The following is a 24,904-nucleotide window of genomic DNA, read 5'->3' as shown; positions in this document are numbered from 1 at the left end:
TTTAATTTTATTACAGAGGTGTTGATGAGACAACAGAGTATATTGCTTGTGGGCAAGGCACTTGAGCCAATTATAATGGAATTAACCTGAATGCGCAGCAATGTAAATTGGCTTGTTCAGGCTCAGCCAAGCATTATCAAGTGTCTTCAACGCTGGTTGTAGTAATTGGATTGCAATATTATCTGCTGAGGCACCGTTTCTTTTCCAATCATCCCTCAGGAGCAGTCCTGGGAAAACCAGCAAGCAGCCACCTAAATAGATACACACAGACGCAAAAACATATTGCACTGCAGAGGCAGTCTGTCACAGCTATGTGGGGAAAATTCATACACCCCTTCCGAGGACATGGCTGCAGCAGAATACTACTAAAATGGATTAATTTGGGGGACAAAGCATAACACCTCTTCCTGAGTGGCATTGAAGCACACTGCCATGCTCCTTCCTTCTGAAGAGCCTAGTCTTCCTTCCACTAAGTTGCTAAACCATTGCTTGAATTAGCAACCATCAGCGGTTAATTGGGCAGCTGAAGGAGAGCAGGTACTCTAATAAGAAGGCGGCAGCTTGTGCTAGTGCATCCATGTGGCAAGGTTGATCCAGAATCCTCTCACATGAAACAGTGCAGAGAGCTGGAAAAGCCCGTCTTAGAGGGCTTGCAGATCATTACAAAGAAGTCTGTGTGAGAGAGGTCCTAAGACAGACAGAGACAGAGTGCACGATGCAACTCCAGGAACCTGCTCTAATCCCGGGAGTGACAGGCTGGCATTGTTACCATTCCATCAGAGGGTTGTTGTGCTCTTCTTCTTCCTCCTAGCTTTAGTACAGATTCACCCTCTACACGCCTCCATATCAAAACAGGACAGGTTAGAACACTCCTTAATATAGCAAGTTACAACTTCCTGGTCCATCTTACCATGTTGGCTTTGGTGGTGGTGGTGGTGTTGTTGTTGTTGAGCTGTTTAGTCGTGCCCAACTCTTTGTGACCCAATGGACCACAGCATGCCAGGCACTCCTGTCTTCCACTGCCTCCCCCAGTTTGGTCAAACTCATGTTAGTAGCTTCAAGAACACTGTCCAACCATCTCGTCCTCTGTCATCCCCTTCTCCTTGTGCCCTCAATATTTCCCAACATCAAGGGGTAGTATCCCCAATTTCCCACCAGGTGTGTAGCTAAATGATGAATGAGAGCAACCTGCAAGTGTGGAAACATCTCAATGTAACCTACTACAGTGTAGTTTTCAGTATAATCCCTCAATGTTATTGTCATAACATGGGAAGTCCTGCAGAAAAATTAAGGCAAAGGAGGTCTGCAATTGCAAGTAGCAACATTTGCAGAGTTATATTCCAAACTAAAGAAATCCTTCACTCCTGCTTTTAGGCATACTAGCAACTACCATGTACCAAATACTGTACAAGTTTCAGTATGGATCCCACTTTGGCGCTTGAGAAAGTCACCTCGTACACAACCCACTTCATCTTCAAAACCAAAGTCCATCTCAGTAAATCCAAGGCTTTGTCTGGATTAGTCTCTGGGCAATTTCTATGCAGATGGAAACATCAAGGGTAAGTCATCAGCAAAATTCCAGCAGAGAGTTTTAAAAACAGATTGAATTTTTTATTTTATACTCAGTTGACACCTATGGTACATCCCTTCCAAAAGAATTGGGACAAGTAGTAAAAAGCAGAGCCCTAGTAAAGGTATTTCCTGGCAGAAAGCTAGACCCATTGGTCACAAAACTACTCCCCACCCGCGCCAATGCCTAGACCCTAATTTTGAGAAACGCAGCAATTTTAAACAGTGACAGTTGTGAAGCAGGCCAAAGGCTTTGGGAGCAACAGGACAACTCAGAGGACAACTGCTTCCCATCAAAGGAGGCCTGAATCTTTCTGAAGCAGCCCAATTCAGTTCAGGATTCAACTGCTTCTCAAGAGCAAGAAGGGGAAGGTGCTCATTTTACAGCACTAGAAATGCAGGTTTGCATCGTCTTCCTCTAAGTGCTCAAAAGACTAGCTTTTCCTGATATTCTGCTGTTGCCAGTCAATTATACCTAGGGGCTTGATCAGATTATACTCTCCCCACTAGAACTTACAAACATCTGAGACAGCAGCAGAGGAACAGTGACTCCACACTCAGTGAAATGTGAGATCTTCCTTCTTCCAAAAGTCCTCTATGTCTTTTGGGGGGAAACAGGATGGACAAAAGGATAACTAGAATAAGTCAACATCCTGGATCAAGTCAAGGTGCATATGAACAGCCAGCGATTGTGGAGGTTGTGCTTCGGGAACTGTTAATGTATTTAAAAGCAGATTCTTGCCTTTGAAGTGACTGCTATTTTTGAAAGCAGGTAGCATTATAAACTTGTTTTAGCTTATACATCACAAAGCTGGCCTCTGTGTCCATCTGGCAGCCAGCCACGAAACTAGAAGCATCATTCTTACATAAACTGCATCTTACAGCTCTGACGTCTCTGTTCTTCCAATTTGTTTTAGAGGCTGAAATGGAATAGAGAGAAGCCGGGACACTCCATACCATTGGGGGGGGGGGAGTGTGTTCAAATAAATATATATTTAAGAGGATTTTATCTAGTAGAGGATTATCTTCTACAAAGGGCTATAAAGTTTGGTTCTGAAATGTCATTTTCAAGTAGCTTGGAGACTATTATTTGAGAAAAGGAATTGATTTTAACATTTTAAGTGTTTCAAGTAAAGAAATAAAACTAGATTATGAATGACATGATCTTGGCATCCCTTGCTTTCATTAAAGATTTGAAGGAACATTTCCTATTTTGTGTGCTTAACTACAGCCCTAGGAATGGCATTAAAGCCCATTTATTTCTCTGCAGATTTCACTCCGAGGAAACCGTAAAGACCAGGAAGTGTCTGGTAACATCAGGTCCAAAATGAAACATTATTATGGAACTGGACCAGGTCTTTAGTTAGAGTGAAGAAACAGCACAGAAGTTTTGAATATAGCAACTGAGGAATAACACTCCAGCTGTGACGGTCATCATCATTTGCAAGGACTCCTTTTAGAAAACAAGGTATATTTTGACAACCAGCCAAAAACATCAGTCACCCAAACCCCTTTCCACATTCCCAGTCTTATGCTGTGCCTCTGTGCATAGAATCGTAGCCTTGCAACACTGGGTCACGGCACAGCTGAGGAACTCCCAAGCAATACAGCAAATAAACAAGCACGTATCCTTCCCTCTAAATTTCGGAATTGCACAACTGCCAGGGCAATCTCTGTCCACTTCAGTTCCAAGGATGTGCGGAAGGCTGGAGCATATCCCACCATGGAGAATCCAGAAAGACAAAGCGTGAAAACCTGCTTAGGGTGCAACTACAGGCAGCCTTTCAAGACCAGGAAAAAAGTTAATAGCTCTAATATCAAAATCAATTTAATATGTTTTCCAACACTGTTTTCAAATAGTGATAGAAGGTTGTGAGGAATGTTTCAAAGGTTTGAAGATTTTTCCCTCCGCAACTTATGAATGCCTGCAGCTGTTTCAGTTATTTATTCTCAGTCGTCTATGTTTTATTTTTAATGTACCTATCCATTTACAAATTTATAAACTTCAATGGGTGTTTTTTGAAGTGGTGCGTAACAGAAATTTCAGAAAACAGAATACAGTATGTACTTGGCAATTTAAAAGCACATTTTAAGAATGTCAAGTTACACAAATTCAGTATATATGGCTAAATATTTATTTATACAGTACTTAAGACAGCACAGTAACTTTTTTATAAGCCAGAAAGAGAACCCTGGCTATGGAATGGTACAGAAATATTGTAAAACACTGTAAATTTGGGGGTGATTATAAACCGAACCTCAATGCCCCGTTTCCTAGACTACTTTTCCACCTTTAGTCCGCTCAATCTAAGTAAGACAAATACAGTGTTAGCTACATGCATGTACATCCATTTTGTATTTCTGAGTTTTAGAAAGAGAAGTGATCCCGGTTTGGGGTGGTGAGTATGGTGCCATTTGGTTGTCTATAAGCTTCTGCAAGACTCCAGCATCCTAAATCTTTTATGCCCATTGCATAACTGTAAAGAAGCAATATTTCCTGAATACTGGAAGATGTCGCTAAATACCAGTTACCCTTGGACTATATAATGTGATACAGCAGTTCTACCATGGGAAAGCACTAATAGATTCTGAACAATTGTGAGCAAGTTAATGCTCCTTTCACTTTGCTCCCCCTCCCAAGTAAGACTAGAGTGACTGGATCCTGTTTTCACCCACGGCATATGGTTTCGGTTTCCAAAGATGGAGTCTCTATACAACAAAACAGTGCTGTGTAATGGTAGTTATTTATATTGCCCTGTTATCTGAGGGACGGAAGGTCAACGTAAGGATGACTCAATATGTACAATCTCATTGGTAGCCAAAATCAGGGAGGAAATGCCCTATCAGGGTGCAGTTAAATGTGTGCATGCAGAACAAGTAATTGGCCCATATGTCAATAATCAAAGAGAAATCTTCTACCATCTCCTAAACATGGCATGCTATGCAGATGCCACTTCCACCCACGCTCTTGCACAGGTAAGTTAGGTGCAATTGTGCAAATATTTGTCCACCTGAACGCGAAAGCCAGTTCCATGGGGTGGGGCTATCAAACAGTTGCTTTTATAATTGCAGACAAGGGTTGCACAACCATACCTCATAGCTTTCTTGGCTGATCTTTCAGTTCAGAAGCTGAGAAGTATCCACAAGTTGCCCAGACATCTAGTTTTTCAGGAAGGAAGAATTGCAAGGTAGCTTATCTGCAGATATCACAAATGTTCATGGTTTTCTCCTCAATACAGCACACAGCTGCCAAGTTTCCATCTCACCTCTACCAGAGGAACTCTAGAACTAGTCTTAAGAATTTAGTGCCTTTCTAAAATATGCAAGCTTTTAAAGCATTTTTACCCAGCAAATGACTTCCTATATTCCTTTCTATTGTTTATTCAAGGTCACATAAACAATCACCAATATTTATTAAGATGTCTTTAGCAAACATCCACCTACACAGAAATTGCACAAACATAATTTTCTACAAACTTAAAACACTTGAGTGTAAGCATTCTACACATTCTGCATTTTTATACAGAATACCATACAGCCATATAAATAAAGTAAGAGAGCTCCCCCTACTGACATTCTGTTGTGTCTGTATGCTTGGGGGGGGGTGTTTGGATGAATATTTACATGCAAAACTGCATACAAAAAATCGTGCACCAAAACAAACATATATACAAAGCTACTCGGATTTCTAGACTTGTATCTATTCAACCCTTGTTTTCCACACTAGTTTTGTTTGCTAGTTTACAAGGACATGGATACGGCAAAACAAATTTTAACTTAATGCAGCGTTATCTATACAAGCTTTTTCGGGGGGTCCTACTTCCCACAGGAGCCAACAGCTGCCTCCAGTCTGCAAATGATACTTGTGTTTTCTTTGCACAGAAATGAGTAAGATGGGATAACATAAAGACAATAATTTTGCCGCAACAGGCAGTGAGACAACTTGAGTTTCTGGTGGGAGACAAACTGCAGCAGAATGGAAACACTGCTGTGTGTAATGAATTGCAGGGCAGAATGGGAAGCAAGGCCTTCTGACAGCCCTAGTGACAGATGAGAAACAGAGAGGAGTGGCTCTTGCCCTGCTCCAAAAGCAAACAAATGGATCCCTTTGAGAAAATGTGGCCCTGGATTTCTTCGGAGGGCGGAGAGAATACCTTCTACACTAGGTAAAATAATGCCTATAATGTTATTCTTCATTCTCTAGACCCAGTATGGCTTTTAACACCCCAAGATCAATAAGACTGTCAATTATTACAATGTCAAGAGTCTATTCAACTGTTGGTATTTTACTTATTTATTAATTATACAGAGTGCCTTTTCCTCCAAGTAGCTCAAGGTTCTCCCACTGCCCATTTTATACTTACAACCACCATGGGAGGTAGGTTAAGGCTGAGAGATAGTAACTGACCCAAGGCCACTCAGTGAGCTCCATGGCCAAGTGTAGATTCGAACCCTGTCCATCTGAAAGGCATAATCCACTCTATGGTTAAACCACAGTGGCTCTCCTCTGCACCACGGAAAGACCAAGGTGTCACAAATTAGCCACATGCACTCGTGTTTCAGATAAAGCACTTCCATGTGAACTATGTCATGTCTTGATCCAAGAGATACACTCTGGCCCAGACCACTAGAATTAAATCCTTCTGACAGGAAAGCCTATGTTTTCTAGACTGCCCCATTTATATTTTGAAACAGAATGGATTTCAACGTACAGTAAGGCTGTTGCATGAAATCGAGCAAGACAGTCATGAGATACTAATCACAACTACTAAAAGCTAGTTTTGTTTCGCCAGCTGTCATGAGTCTGAAGTTAGTAACTTCCTCTGAACTGTACTTTTACGAAGCGATTCATTTCAGAATACTGTATAAAGTGTTAGAAACACATAGCTATATAAGCTAGGCATGAAATGGCCCCTGAAACCTAGGTTACAGTCACCACAACAGAATGTCTATTCGCCAGGGGATTGGACTAAAAATGACCCTCGGGATCCCTTCCAACGCTACAATTCTGTGATTCTATTATCTCAACTACCTTGCTTGATCTTACAACAATTCCCTTTTTTCAGTAGGCAAGGAGGAGAAATGGACAAAGTATTAACTATGGACCAAGGCAGAGGTTTCTTAATTGTGGCCTGTGAATTCCACCTAGGCAGCCTGTGGAAACGCGGCAGCACAGTAAAATGTACCTGTACTCAGCCCTGCACTTACTTTCCTTGACGTGATGATGGAGGACTAAGATGCCCAGTCCACGATTCGTGGGGCGGCGCAGAAGCAGAAGATGTGCATCTCTTGCTGAGAGTGAGTCACCTGGCTCGATGGAGATGTCCATCGCCACCCCAGCACCCAGAAATCTCCATGTAATTGCAATTCAACCTATTTAGTTGAAACCTGGTTTTCACCTGCACTGAACGGCAGACATTAAGCAACAGGTGCGACAAGAGGAAGTTTACACATAGCATTATCGGTATTGTCTAGCTTTTGTCAGTGTTGTGAAAGAGCCCACAAAGTCCTCAGGTTTTTGCAAAGACATTAAAGCTAGACATAAGAGGTTGATTTCTACATCAGTAAACACTGCTTTTAAAAAAAAGTGTGCTTAAAGAAAGCTGTCACGAGAAGAGCCTTGACAAATCCACGTTTGCATTAACTGTACCAGGTCAAAAGGCTGGTACTGTGAAATTGGGAGCTGCAAATAGCATTGCATCACAGATATTAAGAGTTTATTCCCAACTGATCCATAGACTTGACTCCCTGGTGCTAAATTAGCTATCCTATGTACTTTAGATCGTAAGGCGCATTAGAATTACTTACTGTGCTTTTAAGGTGCTGTTCTAATAAAGTAAGCATGTGTTTGGTACTCGGTGACTCCACTTTGTTTTATTATTTATTTATTTATTTATTAGATTTATACTCCACTTTTTCCTCCAAGGAGTTGAAGGTTGTGTACATGGTTGTCTTCCTCCCTACTCTATATTCACAACAAACCCTGTGAGGGTTGGGCTGAGAGATAGTGACTGGCCCAAGGTCACCCGGTAAGCTTCTTGGCTGAGTGGGGATTGGGGCCCTGGTCTCCCAGGTCATAATCCAACACTGACTGACTCCACACTGGTGCTTGTGCACCAAGAACAGTATGGCAGATTTGCATTTTAACTCGTGGTTAACAACTCACCTGGCCGTCATAGTGCACAGAATTCTATGCTGATAAGTGTATGGACAAGTAATGTCATTCTGCTTGATAGAAGACTCTCTTTTTGGGTACTTGCCTGCAAAGAGGTCAGCAGTCTGTGCTTCTATGTTGGCTGTGGAGAAGGGAGCTTGCTCTCCACTGTGGTCAGTTAAAACTGCATATCAATAGCTCTTGTGGGCTTGTTTTAAAAGGCTGTAATACAGTACAGTGGAACCTCTGGCTACGGACGGGATCCGTACCTGAGGCCCGGCCGTATCCCCAAAAGTCCGTAACCAGAGGCGCCCTTCTGCGAGCATGTGAGGCCCTATTGAGCGTTTCTCTGCATGCGTGCAGGTCGCTTCTGCACATGCGCACATGGCGAAACCTGGAATATACACTTCCGGGTGTGCCACATTCGCAACCCGAAAATTACATATCCAGAGGGATACGTAACCCGAGGTACCACTGTACAGCACTCTTTCCTCACTAGGATGCATGAAAATGCCGAAAGTTCTTACTATAATACAAGTATCAATCTTGGAAGCCCTACTTGCAAGTAAAGCTTGCTCTGACACCTATATCCAGATTAAACTATGCCTTTAATGCAATAGGATTACCAGGACACATACAAGGAAATGTGCAGTTCATATTAATAGTAGGTGGACGTGCACTCACACCTTGGGCCACGTAAGACAAACTAAGCCCAGGGCCTGCCCATTTCGTATTTTAGAGCTGCTCAGGCACTGCAAGTCTTGTTTGCTTTTTCCACAAGTGCTTTCAGACATCCTCCCCTCTTCAGAGGGATTCTGCTCAATTTTGCTAAATCATTTGTCAAAATCAGTTGAGAATGTAAAGATACATGAGCCCTAGAAAGCAGCTACTGCCTAGTCAGATTGTTGTATTCTGAAAACAACACTGTCTCAGCAGCAGAGGAAAACAAAGAGTTTTGATAGTTTGGTTTCTCCCTTGAAAATGTAGTTAGTTGCCCAAACTTTATAGTTTGCTGAAACTCCAGTGGCCTCATACAGAAACAAATTCCCTGCACTGCCCATATCCGCATTCCTAGGAATGGGAGAATAATTTGTTCATTCCCTGTTGGTAGGTCCCCTTTTCCTACCATTGTGCAGATTCAGGCAATACATAATGAAGGTCTATTGGCAGTGCCCCCCGCCAAATCTTTTTTAAAAAAATTAGCACATGGCCCTTTGAACAGGTTTGGAATCCTTAACTAGGAATTCAGGGTCAAAACTCTAGGAAGCCCATAGCTTGCACTGATAATTTGTAGGGAGACTTTGTTCTAACAATCTGACGCACTGATCTGCATTTATGCCTTTTCCTTACTCTTCCTTGTTTCTGCTGGTTTTCATGGACTGCTGTCTCTTGTGCAGGGTATTGTAGAGGTGCATTATTCCTTATTACTCAAATGATGGTGCATAATTAAAGTGAAATGCAATACCAGTGGCAAGTGGGTGTTGATGTGCAAGAGGAGAGCAAGTCCTAATTATGCAGACAAAATGGCAAGTTTTAGACCAGGCTGTTACACAAGCTAAAAAAAGATGACTTGCTCAATGCATATTGGCAAAGTTAGGGAAAGTATTTCCAAACCATTAAAAGTGTCAAATGGGAGTCTAAACACTCATTTGTCCTGCATAAAGTTTATCTTATCTTCCACTATGCCAAAAATACTGAAGAGGCTTTGCTGGCAGGCAAACCTCCCCTAGCACTGGTCTTCCCACTTCAAACATATTTTTGGAACATTGTCTGAAGGTACTATAATAAACCCTAGGAAAGAGAATTGGCAATGTTATGAAACGTTTAACACTTCATTCTAACTGAAGCTGATTCTGCACAGTTGCCAAGAGTACAATAAAACTGTCACTTTTGCATAATTTTCATCAGCAGAGGGGATGCACCAGGAATGACCATGTACACCCACAGAGTCATTACTTATGCATGCTGAATAGGTCCAGAATGTCTCTAAAGCATGGCAGAAATTACGCTGAATATTGGCCATGCCAGCTAAAGCTGATGGGAGTTGAAGCCCAACACATATTAGAAGGTCACAGATTAGTCATCCCTGAGATAGAATCATAGAATTGTAGAGTTGGAAGGGACCGCAAGGGTCATCTAGTCCAACCCCCTGCAATGCAGGAAACTCAGCTAAAGCAGCCATGACAGCTGGCCATCCAAATGGCAATAATACTGTACACGATACTCTTAATTCTAGACATGACAATATGAATAGAAACAAGCATGTTCTACACATTCCTTTTAACTGTGTCACTTGAATTGGTGTCAGAATTCTTAAAAATTGAAAACAAGCACAGGGCCTTGATCCAGATTGGACCCACATAGAGAGAGATGTTCAAACATTCAACCCCTGCTGTGGCCCTGAATAAGTCTCTCCCCAGTGTCACAAATAGTAGTAGCTTTAAAAACACACAAACCTCCCATTGGTATTGTTGGGAGCTTTTTATGCATCACCAACTACAAAAAAGTAAAATGTTTGCTAAAAGAGGGGAAGGCATTTGCAGAAAAGCTGAATGAATTATCTGCATCCTTCACAACAGAAGACATTGTTGCCTGAACTATCAGATGTGTCAAGAGACCATTTTTGTTCTTCAAAGATCAGCTTCTATAGCAAAGGACTAAAAAGTATTCACTGCAACACCCATTTTGTAAGAGAGATCCATGAAATTACAGGCCAGTAAGCTTAACTGGTATTAAAAACAGAATTACTAAGCATAAAGAAGAATGAATCTTGCAGAAGAACCAGCACTAATTAACTTTTCAGAGCTCTCAGAGAGTCAACAAGTATTTAGAGATGATCCAGTCAACCCTGTGTACTATAAACTGCAATCTGAACCAAACCTACATGGGAATGATCCTCAATGAATTCAATGGGTCTTACTTCTGAGTAGGCATGGTGAGGATTGCAGTCTAAGACTTCCAAACAAGCTTTTTATTAAGCCCCTCATCAAAGACTCATGAGTAAGCTTAGTAGTCATGGGATAAGAGGACAAGTCCTCTTATGAATGTGTAAAGAGCAGAAAGTGGAGAATAAAAACAAATGGACAATTCTCACAAAAAATTATTATTTATATGCCACCCATCTGACTCTGTGGGGATGTAAGAGGTGAGGTGCTCAATGGTTCAGTGAATCTGAGCTTTTAAAACTTGTCCATAAGTTATCTAGAGCTAGAGGTGATCAGTGAAGTGGGCAAGCTTCCTAATGCCAAATTGTTCAGGGTGGTTAAAACAAAGGATTGCACGAAGCTCCAAAAGACTCTCTCCAAACTGGGCTCTGACATCAAAATGGCAAAGATGACCCAATGTCAGCAAGTGTCAGCACACTGGGACGAAAACTCTTAACTTTATATTTATGATGTTTGAACTGCTAGCATTCAAATTGGGAGTCATGGCAAACTAGCGTGCAGCAGCTGTGAAAAAGGTACATTCCATGTCAGGGATCATTGGAAAAGGGATTGAAAATAAAACTGCCAGTATCATAATGAATGTCATTTTAGAAATATATAGCACCTCAGAAAGGTTATTGTAGAGCTAGAAAAAGTTCCAGCCAAGTGTTTATGGAGCTAGAACCTCCGTATGAGGAAAGACTACAACATTTCAGGCTTTTTAAGTGTAGAGAGAAAAGGCAAGTAAGAGGGAACCGACATGCTATTGGAGAGGGTGTTGTAAATAAAGCACACTTAGTATGGTTTAAATATTATATTCAAAGAAATTCAAATATTTATTTAGACATTTTTATTGGAAATACTTGTAGATATTTTAAGATACAATTCAACAGCTTGTTGTTTCCCTTGCATTGCTTACGGTATATTTTAAGAGAAATTGAGAGTTGTTAACATACTAATTTTAGCATTCCTCAAGAACTGGGGCACATAAATATGTGCTTCCTAGTGCTAGTTATCTGAAGTAAAGTTACTTATAACTTTGACTTCATTTGTTTATTTCACTTCTAAACCACCTTTCATTTGAAAGAATCCCAGGGCATTTAAACGATTTTAGCTTTAACAAAATACCAGCCACACACTGTACTAACTAGCTTATCACAAAATGCATTTCTTAAAAATGAAGTATTTTCCACAGAAATATATAGTAGTGGAAAATTCCTAGAAGTGTAAACTTTTCCATTGCTACATTCTTCCGTGGAAACTTTTCTGCCATACGTCACGGGTCAACACTTGTGCCTTCTAAGTGCAATCTTCCCAATAACTTAAACATGGCCATTTTGCAAGTTATATTCCTTGCCGTCAGTTCTGTCTGAATCCCAGCCACAGACAGAAAACTGTACTCGATTCAGCTGCTCTGCAGAAGTCAGCAGAAATAGCTCAGCAGGCATGAACTCTTCAGAAACGCTGAAACGGCATCAAAAGGACGAGGGAGCACTGCTGATATCCACGGATCGGATTGACACTTGATCACCTACCCTTGATAGCAAAACTGGCAGAAACAGCAATACAAATTGAAGATAAGCAGCTGAAGTAATACCCACTTTAGACCTGACCATTAGAACTGTTAGTAGCCACATTCCATGTTATGAAAAATATTCCTAGTAAATATTGGCTACTCAGATGTGACTGAACGCATGAGGGCCAAACAAGATGTGATGTAAGAAATACACAAATAGGATTTTCTCTGTGTGTGTGCATGCGCTTTAAAGCACTAACAGTAGCCCAAAATAATTCTTGGCACTGGGGAAGGAGGTTAAACTCTTTCTTCCTACATACCATTTCCCCCAATTAAATGTGGACCCTCAGAGCTGTTTGCCCACAGGATGAAAACAGTCATCTGTAGGAGAACAGTCTACTTTGCTTACTGAGCACATAGCTTGTGGGGGAAGGGAGTTCAATTTTCACCTGGAAAATGGTAAACATCATCTGGCAGTCCTTCCCCAGTGCCATGGTCACTATCTAAATTCTCCCCTGCGCCTCCCCACTGTTATTGACCTTTTAGTAAAAGAACGGGAAACTCTAAATGTGGAACTGTCTTTTGACAACAGTTAACTTCCATGTATTGTTAGATCAGCCACTTTTGAAATTATGCGAATAGTGGTCATTTCATATGACAGAATAAATACAGAGCAGTCCTAAGCATGTTTACTTTGAGATACACAGGACTATAGTACACTGGCGAGATTTTACGTTTCCTACACTAAAATTGCTCAGCCTTATAGCGCAAGGTATTTCCAGGTCAAGCAAATGGCACTGTGCTTGGACAACCAAATAGTCTAGTGACACAGGGCCACGTCATCCATAGCTGTTATCTCTACACAACGTGTGAAAAAGACCACAACCTAGGGTTTGGCCTAGTCATGCGCCACAGCTAAAACAGGCAATGTAGAAAGCTTGTGAGCTACATCTGACACTTTAGGCTAGGGTGGAGAATCAAATCTGGCCAGCAGATATTTTCACCAACCCTCACAAGCCAAGCTTTATAAGTGAACAGAGGTACCCACCTGTTAATTGCCTGATATCACAATGTCAGGTGAACTTCTCTTGCCTGCAGGAGTCTTGGCAAAAGGGTTTGCAAGGGGCCTAGTAAAACCCAACAATCAGCTGATCAGCGGTGACCTGCAAACTCCATTTCAGCAAGGCCAGATTTTTACTTGCTTTACATCTGACATCATAAATGTGAGGTCCACTGTACTGGCAGGTGGCTTGCCCATAATGGTCTGGCAGGACAAATGGGGAGGCCTGCTTTATGCAGATTATAATGCAGGGGTAGGCAACCTAAGGCCCATGGGCCACAAGCCCACGGGGGTCGTTTAACCGGCCCATGAGCCACCCCCGAACCAAGCCACCCGCTCAATGAGTCCCCACGTACTGCGCTAAACCGGCACAGTGCGGCACGGGGACTTACTTCCATGGCACTGGAAATCACGGGCGCGCACACTCACACAATCCGGCCCGTGGAGGGATCTCTACTGGAGTAAACTGGCCCAGGCAAGGTAAACCTTGCCGACCCCTGTTATAATGTACTGACTTTCTTCTTTTCTTTTTGAAGGTTAGGGACCAGTTTTCAGGAGTTCATTGTAATGACTGAGAAAATAATGGAAGAGACAGGCAAATTTAGCTTTCCAGCTCTAAGACCTACTAAATTTTAAACACATAGCAGCATTGGTTATTATCACGAGGGACTGTAAATGAACAAAATTTATAGTTCCACTTGAAAAACATCATTCTGGGAATTTTCTATACCACCCAAAAATAACTTTCAACAGCTGTCATTTTGGACCTATAATAACCTCATAAGCTTCATCTGGGATGTTGTAACTGCTCTAGCAGCTACGCAAGCCATGCACCCTTCTAGTTCATGCTAATGTGGATCGAGCATAAACATCCCACTCAGCTGCACCAGTCCAGCTTATTAGATGTTTTTAATGTGACCCTTGGTGTTCAACTGCTCAACTTTGCTGAGTAAATTATCTTTCACATATAGGCTATAAAACTAAAATCTGAGCAAGCCTCATTGAAATACCAAGTATCACAATCCTGCTCCTTAGAAATGGGCACTTTGCCACCAACTTCATTAGGAGGTCTGCACCCTGATCCATTTTAATGCATTATTCATTTCTAACCATCTTCCTATAAAAATAAAGCAGCTTACATTTGAAAAAAAATAAATGTAAAGAAAAGAAACACAAATGTAACAGACAATCTAAAAGGAAATTGCGAGTGTTATATAAAGTTATATAAAGCATGAAAGAGGACTGTAAGACCTTGAACTAGAGTTGTTTTGCAGTCTCACTGAATGATACTATTTCAGTGACCTTGGTGGTTAGCCATTATTTGGTTTCCACGGCCCATGCTGGGCTTTGAAGATACTCTGAAGCAGTGATAATGTCTTGCTCTCTGGGGCTCTAATGCCTGCCATAAAGTGACAGACTACTACTTCCTTTCAGAAGATCCCAATATACCTAAAACAAACCAGAGAACTTAGTGGGGCAGTCTGTCTCTCCTGCACAAACACAAAATGAGGCCCTAGCCACCTCTCTGAGATGCAGGAAGAAATCAGCGCTCTCTTGCTTTATCCTGGGCAAGCCAAGTCACATGGTCACCAGAAGATCTGTGGCTGCTGCTGGCCACACAGAGGCATTTGGCACCTGCTGTGCTAGGAGTATTTTGCCTTCTTCAGCACAGCCCACAAACAACTGCTCAAGTCAGCTGAAGCAAGTGGAAGACTTCAAAAAGGCTTTCCCAGGCATTTGTCTCTTCCTCAGTCACACACCCTAGGCTACCATTGTCACAGCAGATCCAAGGAGCTCAGCCTTGGGTGTCTGAAAAGCAGGCAGACCACGAGCGAACAAAAAGACAAATGGAAACTCAGGGTGGGTGTTGTGTTGCTTTCTGTTCTCAAACAGCAATAAATGTAAAAGTGCAATAAATGTGCCGTAATACCCGAACATGAATAATGGTACATACTCTAAAATATCTCTCTGCTTTTCTTTTTCACTTGCACATACACACAAGACAAATTTAAAGGCTTCAGTGCCCTAATGTAGGGTGCAGAACAGAAAAGGTGTGTTACGGTAGGCTTGCAAATGCCTAAGACGACAAATGACGGGTGGGAGAGGCAAGGAATCTAGTGTCTCCTCTGAAACACTTTGCTTTGTCCCCACACCATTTGCCTCAGACCCTTTCAAACCACCCAATTCAAGCCTGGAAAGAAGACCCCCTTCCAGCCCACACAGGGTTACGTACAAGTCTTCCAAGATGCCATTTTGGCATCTAGCAGCCTCCTGGAAGGAACTGTACCTCTGTTCCTAGATCAGTGGCAGTGGGCCTGTGGCCCTCCAGATGAGGCTACACTAGGCCCGACCATTGGACATGCTGGTTGGGGCTGATGGGATTTCATAGGATCATAAGACTTAGAGGGGACCCTAAGGACCATCTACTCCAACCCCTTGCAATGCGATAATATGCAGTTGTCCCTTACGGGGATCAAACCTGCAACTTTGGGTGTTATCAGTGCCACGCTCTAACCAAGCTGTTCAGATAGGCAGGCCAACAACATGTGGGGTGCCCCACAACTCCCATCAGCCCCAGCCCACAAGGCCAACATCAAGGGGTGCTAGAGTGGTGGTGACCCAACAACATATGGAAAGCCACAGGTCGTCGTCGTCCCACTTCTGGCCTCTTCCTGCGCCCTTCAGACGCGCGTCTATAGCCAAGAGCCACACTGACGACGACGGCGCCCCCAGCCACCCCCGAGATCCAAGCCCATCTTGCGCCGACAGGAAGACTCTGCTCGACAGCTGCATTCGCGGAGCCATAGGAATCTCCAAGCCAGCCAGTTCCCGCCTCCGGATGCAACAAGCAGGAGGAGGGGGAAGAAGAAGCAGCAGCAGCCGCCGAAGGAAGCCAGCCAGATAAGCACGGGGTGGCCGAGTGCTTCGACGCCCGCCGCCCTCCCGGAAAGGTCCAGAGGGGCTGCGAGGCGAGCTGCCGCCTTCTTCGCTCCTCTTTTCCACTAGAGACTCTCTTCGGGCTCGTGCTGCGAGGCAGGAGAGCGAAGGGCGGAGCCGACCCGCGGGGAGAGAGAGAGGCCTCAGGCGGAGCTGCGAGGGGGGCGGCTTGGCGGGGGAGCCCCAACCCGAGCGACACGCCCACCCTCCCCCCCAAAAAACAACGTGCACTTTTACACCCCCTATTTTTCCTTTTTGCACGCACGGCGAGGGCCAAGAGCAGTTGCTCGTCCCTCTCCCACTCCCACCCGGAGTTAAGCGCCGCGCCTCCCCGAACAGAGAAGGGGAGCCCGCGCGCGAAAAGCGCAAAAACTGCTAGCGAGGGAGGTGGGGGCGGTTGAACAGGAAAGGGGGGCGCGGCGGGAAGAAAGCCGGTCGGAGCGAGGCCCGAACAATGCCCCTCCCCGCCCCCCGCGAGGGAGCAAGCGCCCTCTCGCTTTCCCGCTTCCCTTACCTTGCTCGCTGTTGGGGTCCATTTCGGCAGCCATCGCCCTCAGGACGCTCTCTCTCGCGGGCGCGTTTTCCTCTTCGGGGCGTGCCAAGAGGGAGCAAGCGGGGAGGAGGAGGGGAAACGTCGAGGGGACGCGCAGCAGCAGAGCAGCCGGCTCGTCGCCGCCCGCCCCGTCCGACCTCCTCCACCCTCACAGGCGCTTGGCTCCTCGCTCCGCCGCACTCGGCGCGCCCGCCCGCGCCTCATATAGGGCGGGTTCCTGTTGGCGTCCACGTCAGCCAGGCAGGCAGCCGGAGCCACCTGACCAGCGGCTCTCGCCCCGCCTGGCCCGCGCGGCGGAAAGGTGCGCGGCAGGTGTGTGGGAGGGGAGGGGAGGGCGGGGGCGGGGACTGGCTGCGTTTCCTTTCGGGGGTGCCTCTCTAAGGGGTGCGCAAGAGTAACTGTGCGGGGCTCTATGTGTGTGGGAGGGAGAGAGAGCACACACGTGTGTGTGTGTGAGAGAACAGACATACTCCCGTGCCAAGTGGGGTTTGTCCCTAACAGGGTTCAGCCCATAGCTGTCAACTTTCAGATTTGAAAATAAGGGATCAGTAGCCTCCACTGTCCAGGGGACAGTCCACATCTAACAATCCGGGGAAGCATCGGGAAACGGCGCTGGAATAAGGGAATTTCCCGCAAAAAAGGGGAAGGTTGACAGCTATGGTTCAGCCCAGAAAACCCATTTGCTGAGACAAGACATTGGAGGTGACAGCACTCCTGAGCATGCACAGAGTGCCTTCACTACTGACTGATAAGCAGAATCTGCTACCATCTGGGATTGGGCGCGGGGCGGCCTTTATTTGCTGCTAGGATTGAATCCAGCATTTCTTTGCTTAGAAATGAGCTGCTGAACTTGAGTTTAACAATCCCACTAGCATGCTATGTATGTATTGTTGCGTGAATAAATAAATAAGATGCTGTTATCTGGAAAACACTGTTGGGGAGAACTGCCAGGAAAGCCGTTACATCTGGTGCATGCTTCGTTATTGCACAATAGTTTTGTTTATTGCACTTTTTTTTTTACATAATGCAGCCACACTACTATTTGGCATACATTTAACCCTTTCGCTTTAATTTTGCAACCTTTATGCTCTTCATCTTCCCAGCTATCTTGTGAGATTCTTGTCAGCTCACTGCAATTCCCATCGCACTCACCTTATGGCCTCCAGCCATTTGCTTGGGAGAGCTTCAAGCTGCGTTTTTCATGTCAGAGTAAAATATTATAAGCACATTTTATCATAATTCTACCTGCTGCCCAGACACATGCTTTTCGTGTGTGTGTGTGTGTGTGTGTGTGTGTGTGTCCCTCTCTTCTGCTAACACAGAATGAAAAAAGCACATTTTGAATATGCATTTGACTGCATAGTGAGGAATACAATGCATACCAAAAATAACCTCACTATAGACTGACCTTGCAAACATATATCCATAGTTATGTGTCTAAGGGTGCATTCAAAGGGTATATACCACTGCCCATTTATTGTAGGCTACATTTCACTTTTCAGCAGGTACATTCCCCTGTCTTTCATCATGTGAATTCCTATTCACCTTTTACATAGAAGACAGTAGAAATTCCACATTAGAACCCCTAGTGTACCCTAAGACCTCCAGATTTTGGAATCCAATTCCCATCAGCCCCACTCAGCGTGTCCAATGGTCAGGGGTGATCCTGGTGCCTAAAGATGTATATTGAAAGCACTGATTGAACCTCCCTTCCACAAACAGGCAGGCACTGCAAAAAGGACCCATTCTCATGTTGGCACCTTCCAACCCCCTCATGGGGGAAGCATGTGGGCTCCAGCAAATCTTGCAATATATTCTCGCATATAGATACAAGGTTTTCCCAGTAGTGATGTATGGAAGTGAGAGCTGGACCATAAAGAAGGCTGATCGCCGAAGAATTGATGCTTTTGAATTGTGGTGCTGGAGGAGACTCTTGAGAGTCCCATGGACTGCAAGAAGATCAAACCTATCCATTCTGAAGGAAATCAGCCCCGAGTGCTCACTGGAAGGACAGATTGTGAAGCAGAGGCTCCAATACTTTGGCCACCTATGAGAAGAGAAGACTCCCTGGAAAAGACCCTGATGTTGGGAAAGATGGAGGGCACAAGGAGAAGGGGGCGACAGAGGACGAGATGGTTGGATAGTGTTCTCGAAGCTACAAACATGAGTCTGACCAAACTGCGGGAGGCAGTGGAAGACAGGAGTGCCTGGCATGCTCTGGTCCATGGGGTCACGAAGAGTCGGACACGACTAAATGACTAAACAACAACAACAACAATAGATACAAGGAGGAAAGTTTGCATAAACATCCTCATAGATCTACTTAATTAATAAATAATAACAAATAATCCTCAAGCATGACCTGCCATTTAGCTTCAACTTTGCCTCTGTTGGGAGCTCCTGGAAACAGACCTCCAAGCCATTTCACTTCTCTCATGCTTAGGCCTGGAACCTTAGCAATTTCACCAGGCACAGCAGTGTATAAAACTGAGCATACCACTTTAATTCTTAATCACATTTTCAAAGCTACTTTTTTTTCTTTGGGGCATTTTCACCGTGTCGTATTTAACTTTGAAGAGGAATTCCTGTCCTGCTCCTCAACATGACAAAATAATGGATTTCTTCAACCTGTCACATGTATTTTCCCCCTTTGGCCAAGAATTAGCAACGTGAGAAATGTTCCTGTCCACATTTCAGCTTCATTTGAGATTCTGCAATGTACCTTGCCTGCTGCTCTAGGCTTGAAACGCATCAGTTTTACGCAAATAAAACAGCAACCTCAAATTACTTTTGTGTCTTCGGGCTTCTGAAATTCAATACCGCAGATCAATATATATGACTCAGGGGTGAAGACCTGCAGAACGGAAATAAAACGGAATCTGCAGCTCTTGCATTAGACACAATTACTGGTGAGCATAGAATTATATAGGTACCAATGCCCTGTGTTAGTATAGCACAAGATGCTCAGGTACATAATACTTTATGTTTCTCAAGTGCCAGAAAAATTATCTTGATTTAGAGGAAGGGGTTAAGGCATTCTAAATCTATTTAACAGAACAGCAGCTCATTGTTTCAGGCATGGATATGAACAGTGCGCTTCTTAAACTGCTGTGCAATCATGTTTATATCAGTAATTATTGTTATGCTACATTTATATAAACCAGCCTCTGAATGATCTACAGTTTGGGAGACATTTTCATATTCCCTGCAGCTCAGCTTTGGCAAAGTAGAGATTGTACTGGATGTGCCCCTGAGGCCGGAAGCTAACTGTAAGAGATAAATAATAAATAAGGGCAGGGAGTTATGGTCTTTTTTTTCTAGATCCATCCCTGTAACTAGGGGTGTGCATGTGTGTTTTATCGGAAGCATTTTGATATGAAACAGGAACATCAGGTTTTAGTGTTTCCTATGCTCAATTACACACTTGAACATTAGAAATTAAATTCTTTAAAAGGGTGTGCATTAAAAAATTATACGCATGGCCCATATTCATATGCCAGTGTGCCCAATCTGATTGGCTGTTCCAGAGACTTGTTGCCATAGCTACTGCCACATCATACTGTGCGGGCTGCGTCTTTAAGTGAAAGGGCACTTTGTAAAGAAACATACGGAGACATACAGTGCAGTCGTCCACCTGTCTATTTTGAAGTAAGCTTCATTGAGGTCAACGGGACTTACTCCCAAGTAACTGTGTCCAGTATTGCAACCTTAGTCCTGTTGACTTTCGTACAATTGTATGATACGGGTCAGGGCAGGAGATATCATATGCTGCTGCTCTTTGTGGCAGTGGAAATAATCTGACAGAATTTATATGAAATCTCTTTGGTAAGAATTGTGGGTGTATGCCACAAAACTTTAGGGGAAATCTTATTTTCTGGAGAGTAATGCAACCACAATTTTTATCCTAAATGCACCTGTAGTGCTTCTCTCACCTTACGAATCTACAAGTGAATAAGATCCCCAAGGCTTACCTGGCACTTGGGACAAATGGCATTTCCCCCCAAGAATCCTGAAGAGGAATTATTGCTCATCACATGAAGACTCACCCCAGTGTTTACTTCAAGTAAGCAGGTTGTATGAGTTCATATATTTTTTTTAGAAACCTACCAGAATTCACAGAAATACACTTCTGAAAGCCTATACAATTCAAAGACACTTTAACAAAGACATTTTGATAATTCCAATGTGTCTTAAAACTTGAATAAACTAGAATTTGTTTCAGCTGTGGCTAAGAGAAAGAAAGAAAATCAGCTAGATGTTGATGGGTAATAATGTAATCTTTGGAAAGTGAAGTGTCATGCAATAGGTATTGGTACCTCCATGATATAACAACACAGCAGAATCAAATCTCTTTGATAGTAATATAACTTCCCTCATTTCAATTTATCTGCTCTCAATACTATTTTTATATATTTCTTTCCTTTTGGATAGATTTTAATATGAGCAGTGGCAATGTATTACATTTAAATGTGACACTTCCACCATGGTGCTCCTGGCATCATAAATACATCACTCCCATCCTTATTCACAACACAACTGTGAGATAATAATACTAATAATAATTTATTATTTATACCCCACCTATCTGGCTGGGTTTCTCTAGCCACTCTGGGCGGCTTCCAACAAAATATTAAAACACAACTGTCTGCCAAACATTAAAAGCTTCCCTAAACAGGACTGCCTTCAGATGTCTTCTAAAAGTCTGGTAGTTGTTTTTCTCTTTGACATCTGGTGGGAGGGCATTCCACACAGCGGGCGCCACTACCGAGAAGGCCCTCTGCCTGGTTCCCTATAACTTGGCTTCTCGCAGTGAGGGAACCACCAGAAGGCCCTCAGTGCTGGACCTCAGTGTCCAGGCAGAACGATGGGGATGGAGACACTCCTTCAGGTATGCTGGGCCGAGGCCATTTAGGGCTTTAAAGGTTGGCACCAACATTTTGAATTGTGCCCGGAAATGTGCTGGGAGCCAATGTAGGTCTTTCAAGACCGGTGTTATGTGGTCTCGGCGGCCACTCCCAGTCACCAGTCTAGCTGCCACATTCTGGATTAGTTATAGTTTCCGGCTCACCTTCAAAGGTAGCCCCATTAAGAGCATGCAGTAGTCCAAGCGGCAGATAACCAGAGCATGCACCACTCTGGCGGGACAGTCTGCAGGCAGGTAGGGTCTCAGTCTGCGTACCAGATGGAGCTGATAAACAGCTGCCCTGGACACAGAATTGATCTGCGCCTCCATGGAAAGCTGTGAGTCCAAAATGACTCTCAGGCTGTGAACCTGGTCCTTCAGGGGCACAGTTACCCCATTCAGGACCAGGGAGTCCTCCACACCTGCCCACCTCCTGCCCCCCCTTCTTTCTCGTCAGGATTCAACCTCAATCCTGGGGTTACGCTGAGAGTGGGACTGATTCAAGATCATCCAGTTTGCTTCCCAGTGGGAATTTGAACTCAGGGTCTCCCCAGTTCAGGTCTGAACAAGAACAAAACCATTATACCATGCCAGCTTGATACATTAGCTACCTATTAAACTGACCCCCAGTTTAACACAAGAGCCGGCGAACATTATCACATTCTAAAAATCAGCAAAATGTACATAGAAGTGAGCCTCATACTATTCTTTTTATTTCAACTTCCTCCCCAGGCAATATACAACTTAGGTGCTCAGTAAATGGCAATACTTAGGCACCATCATCGCACCACTTCAAGAAAACGCCTTTCCTGATTTTATCTGTCTACACAGTAATTAATACATATGTAAGGGGACACTAATTTTAAAGCTCACGTTTTTGTTCGTTAGGCACACATCTGTGTTATCATGCTTGTTCAGGACATGTCTCCGTATGATGATTATTTATTAGATTTGTTATCTGCTTGTTACCAGAAGGAGTCCAAGTGACTTACAACACTGTTATTATTAATAATATTATTTATTAAATTTATATACCGCCCTTCATCCAAAGATCTCAGGGCAAATCACAAGATAAAAATACAAGATAAAAGCACAAATAAGTAGAACAATAACAAAACAATAACCATTGCTCCTACAAATAAATATTTTATAGCATGAAACAGAAGAAAAATCAACAGCCACAGGAAGCTTTGGCAGCATACTAATAAAGGCAATATTGCATAGGTGCCAATGCCCATGAAGGCATCCACCAATTTCAGTGCCAGGGCCATGCACACTCCATGGCATCCACAGCCCCAGGCACCCTCAGTCATGAGGCCAAGTTGGCACTCCTACAATATTGTCTTGATCAAAAGCCAGGGACAGGGAGTCACTATTTGGTGCTGAAAATATGCCCGTGAAGGTGCCTGGCAGACCTCACTGGGGAGTACATTCCACAGATGGGGAACAACAACCGTAAAGGAGGGGACCTGAAGAAGGGACTCAGATGAAGATCTAAGGGTCCAGGTAGGTTCATATTAGGGCAGGCATTCCAGAGGAAATTGGGGTCCTGAACCCTAAGAAGTTTTAAAGGTCAAAATCAGCACTTAGAAGCACAAAGGCAGCCAGTGTAACTGGAGCAGAATTGGTGTTATCTGTTCATTTCAAACCTGTCAACAACCAGGTAAGTCACCTTCTGCACTAATTGAAGCTTCCAAACCATTTTCTAAGGAAGTCCTATATAACATGCATTGCAATAATCTAATTTTGAGGTGAGCAGAGCATATATTACTGTAGCCAGGTTATCCTTGTAGAGATAGAGGCATAGTTAGGCTACCAACCAGAGGTGCCAGGTTGCCCCCTAAGATTGAGGGGGCCCAGCATGCAATGCCACAGGTGTGTAACATCACACATCTGGTGGAGGCTGAGCACTTTGGAGGAGCTGGCCACTGAACCTGCAACATGCAATGCACAAGACATCACACATGCACAACGCGCGCTGGGCCTCCTCAACACAAATTACCAGGAAGAACTTAACTGAAAGGTGCTAGGGGAACAGCTTCTCACTGCAACCATGACTGTGTTCTGCTGGAGGACAGGCTTTCTGTCCATTAAAGCTGACCCAGAAACCAGCATTTTCCAAATATAGAGAAGCACAGTGTGAGTAACTTTAGACAAGGTAGTGGAGTTTCCATGTAAGGTTATTGGGGAGCAACAGGGATAAGATCAGAGTTTATCCAGAAATGGGGTTTTATTGGAAAAGCATTAAAATCTTGGAAAGTTGTCCCAGAGAGGGGAGAAGGGGATGAGAACTGAGGCAGTGCTGTTTCAGCTTCAGCATCCAGGGACATGGAAAAGGAGGAGTTACATCTCTTCCTTAATCACCCAGGCTGCTTCTTGGCTGAGTAGGAATTTGAAGCTTGGTTTCCCTAATCCTATTCCACTACCCTAAATACCACACTGTGCTGCTTGAAGATGAACTTGAAGAGAAAACTGGCTAGGATTAAAACCCAGTCATGACTAAGCTGCAGGCCTCCAGATGTGGTTGACTCCCGAGCATCCTTCAGCTGCTGCCCAATACTCTGGGATTATGGTACTAGTAGTTCAACAACATCTGGAGGGCCAAAGGTTAGCCACCCCCACAATAAAGCAAATAAGTAGATTTAATTGCTTGGAATGGGCTCAGAATACGTGGGGGTGGTGAGTTCTATTAGTGTACTCTCTCATCCACCAGCCTTTCCTCTGAAGATTCTGCTGGTTTTGTATTTGCTCACTTGTTTTATTTACTACAATGTACATCATTCCACACCTTTACTGTAAACAATTTGGATTATTCTGTATGCGATCAGCTGAGTTTTGCCTAGCTTTTGTTGTTGTTGTTGTTCCACCCATCATCATAAGATTTCAGGCCAATTCACAGAATAAAAAAATTATCTTTTAATTCATGTTTAATTTAAAATATATGTGTGTTTGAAATAAGAGTTTATTCACAGCCAGCTATCAAGAAGAAGGAAATGATGTGTTTATTCAATATCACACTTGCTGCAGAGATTGTCACTGCTGGAAGTTAAGATCATGGGCGTTTGAAAATGTGGCATTTTTGCCTGCAGGCAATCTGTTATTTAGTGATGCGATTAGAGAATTTTCTAGAAAAATGTTCCTTCTTCACTACATAAAAGTAAATCAATCAAAGCCACCAAGATAGCAACAGTAAGTAGAATTTGTATTCTTGCTGTAACAGAGACCATTTTGCAGCTTTTCAGCAACAGTTTTATAGAAAGGGGTTGATCAATAATTCTATATCTTTGC

At 43.6% G+C, this 24,904-nt stretch overlaps 1 protein-coding gene across 2 annotated transcripts in view; it reads right to left on the bottom strand.

The window, feature by feature from the left end:
- Positions 1–16,870, bottom strand: part of LOC309374695 (tumor protein D52-like) — a 34,878-nt gene extending 18,008 nt beyond the window's left edge. The window contains exon 1 of one of the 2 annotated variants that reach the window (XM_081919888.1): positions 16,675–16,870. In XM_081919888.1, the coding sequence (XP_081776014.1) occupies positions 16,675–16,708 (34 nt within the window). In that variant the 5' untranslated portion in view covers positions 16,709–16,870. The remainder of the gene's footprint in view (positions 1–16,674) is intronic. The other variant, XM_081919889.1, reaches the window with a different exon arrangement.
- Positions 16,871–24,904: the final 8,034 nt, after the last annotated feature.

The sequence above is a fragment of the Podarcis melisellensis genome (assembly GCF_964234715.1).
Source record: "Podarcis melisellensis genome assembly, chromosome: 7".
In the NCBI taxonomy this organism is placed as follows: domain Eukaryota; kingdom Metazoa; phylum Chordata; class Lepidosauria; order Squamata; family Lacertidae; genus Podarcis; species Podarcis melisellensis.
This window is presented reverse-complemented; position numbering and strand designations above follow the sequence as displayed.